Source organism: Belonocnema kinseyi, chromosome 5 (genome assembly GCF_010883055.1).
Source record: "Belonocnema kinseyi isolate 2016_QV_RU_SX_M_011 chromosome 5, B_treatae_v1, whole genome shotgun sequence".
Classification (NCBI taxonomy): domain Eukaryota; kingdom Metazoa; phylum Arthropoda; class Insecta; order Hymenoptera; family Cynipidae; genus Belonocnema; species Belonocnema kinseyi.
The window spans coordinates 104,718,776-104,721,489 of NC_046661.1; the positions used below are offsets into that span (position 1 = coordinate 104,718,776).

Below are 2,714 nucleotides of genomic sequence, written 5' to 3' on the forward strand. Positions count from 1 at the left end.
CTCTTCGTCGAAGAGAGCCATTCTTAAACACTTGTCCATAAATAATATAAATAACCATGAAAACATAACGCATCCTTGTCTAACTCCTTGAATAATATCGAAGCATGCTTTTCAGTAATAGCTGTTTCGATTGCAGAATTGACAAGGAAAAAAAGACAACAGGAGTTCAAATTGGAATCAAAAAATTTGTGGATGCCGTGTCGCCCCTCAAAATATGTCGCCCCTTTTAAATTGTCATTAACACTTTTTTTTATTGCAGAGCTTGAAAGCAAAAAAGAACAGGGTGGATGAAAAACTTCATTTTCAAAATCCCCTGAAGTTTCCCTGATTTTTCCCTGACCAATTCATATCGTATTCCCTGACCATTCACATTTAAAGACCAGCTTCATCTCGTAACGTTTTTAACAGAGAATCTTTTATGAATGGTATCCAAAAATTTCAGATTGAATATTCAAAAATATCAAATTTATTTATTTGTTTCAAACAAAAAAGATGACTTTTCTACCATAAATGATAAATTTTCAATAAAAAAGGACGAGTTTTTAACAAAAAAGTTTTATTTCGAACAAAAAGTATGACTTTTGAAGCAAATAGATTTTTAACAAAATAATTACATTTCCAAAAAAATAGTTTTCTATCCAAAAGAAAGAATTTCCTATTTAAAGAGACGCAAGTCTAACAAAATAGTTGAATTTTCTAACAAAAAAGATGAATTTGTAATAAAATACTCAAATTTTCAACCAAATAGTTGAATTTTCAAGATAAAAAGTCGAATGTTATAGACAATAGTTGCCTTTGAAACCCAAGAAGATAAATTTTTAAGTAAAAGATGAGTTCTCAATGAAAAATGTAATAGTTAATATTTCAACCAAGAAAAGAACGAATTTACGACAAAAAGTTTAAATTTTCAACCAAAGAATGGAATTTTCAACAAAATAGTTAAATTTTCAAAGAAAAAAAATGAATTTTTAACAAGGTAGTTCCACTTTCAAATAAGTAATTGAATGTGCAACCAAAAAATATGAATTTCGAATAAAAAATGTAATAATTGATTTTTCAAACAAAAAAAAAAGAAAAATTTTCTACCAACAGAGATGAATTTGTAAAAAAAAAATAACAAATTTAATCTTCCAGTGAAAAAATTAATTTTCAAAAAACAAAAAAAGATCATTCAATAAAATAGTCAAATTTTCAACCAAAATGATGAACCTGACAATGTAGTTGAATTTTTAAATAAATAATACAATTTTTAACTAAAAATTTAATCGCCAGAAGGTAAATGCAGAAAAAAAAAATATAAATGAAAATATGAGGCAAATAAATTACAGACTAAAATATTATATCAGGGTGACTGCAAAACTTCATTTTCAAATTCCCTAATTTTAACCTGTCCAATTAAGCCCGGACTCGCTCTCCCAGTACCCTGTGCGTGGCCGTGCAGCACAATTTTTATGCTGAAATTTTTTTATCAAATTGATAAATTTTTTTAACTAAAAATTAAAAATCGGAAACTTGCGAAATTCGGCTTCTGCTGAAAGAAAAGATCTCGATTTTTGTCCAACTATTAAAAGCTCTACCGATGACAATTATGTTTTAAAAATAGATTTTCTTCTGATATTTGAAATATGAAGATTATTGCAAGGCATTACCGTCAGGAATCGTTTCCTCAAAAAAGTCTGCAGAGAAGTTTCGCGGATGGAAAACTTCCAGTGTCAAAGTTGTCCCTTGATGTTTAAAGAAAACTTTAACAAAATTTCAGCCAAATCGTTCTGTTTATTTAAAAGATACAAGCAATTTTTTATAGCCGCGTGCGCACTCGGCTCGAGTCGACCGGTGCCCTCGTGCCGATCACAGTCGTCTAGAATAGGAAGTCACTGTTTTCAAATCGCCCACATGTCATATTTCTTAACCGACATTTATGTCCTTTTTTTAGAAATGCTAAGCAATCAATTTTCAACAGAATTTTGGTTTTCGATTTTTAAACTTCTTTCACAGAGCAACAATATACCAACAAATAAAGTGACAAAATTTGCCATTTCAGATTTGTGAATTTTTATCTCAAGAAAAAATACTGAAAGAGACTTTCTACCAGCTGAAATTACTGAAACTCAAAATTTCTCTTCACAATGAGTTGTAGATTATGACTGAAATATTATTTTCCATAAATCACCCTCCACAAGTCTGTTTTATAGGGTCCTAAACTAAACCCGCAAGTGAAAAAAAATTAGTTTTACGAGTTTTTGACTCTAATTATTATTTTTTTACGTTTTTTAATCACACATTGTCGCTAAAAAAAAGAAATACTACTTGATGCTCATAATTAGATGCTTACATGAATTGTTTAAACAATTTATTATTGTTTTGTAATAATATTCCATTTGAATAATGCTAGAAAGCTGTGGTTTTTCTTAAATTTTAAACTTTTTGTCTAATTTCCAATTAGAGTGAGGTGGATTAATAATTAAAGTTAAAGAATTAATTGTTTAAATCATTTATTATTAATGTTACTAATATTCAAGTTGAATAATGCTATAAAGTTGTGTTTTTTGACATTTTTAACTTTTCGTCTAATTTCTCATTAGAATGAGATAAATAATTAATTAAAGTTTAAAAATTAATTGTTTCAATTATTTATTATTATTTTTAATAATACTTAATTTGAATAATGCTAGAAAATTGCGTTTTTTTAAATCTTCAACTTTTTGTCCACTTTA

General features: G+C 27.7%; 1 protein-coding gene across 1 annotated transcript in view; it reads left to right on the plus strand.

The window, feature by feature from the left end:
• LOC117173816 (septin-interacting protein 1) overlaps positions 1 to 2,137 on the plus strand; it is a 19,448-nt gene extending 17,311 nt beyond the window's left edge. Inside the window, exon 5 of the mRNA XM_033362460.1 lies at positions 2,042 to 2,137. Within this exon, the coding sequence (XP_033218351.1) occupies positions 2,042 to 2,137 (96 nt within the window). The remainder of the gene's footprint in view (positions 1 to 2,041) is intronic.
• Positions 2,138 to 2,714: the final 577 nt, after the last annotated feature.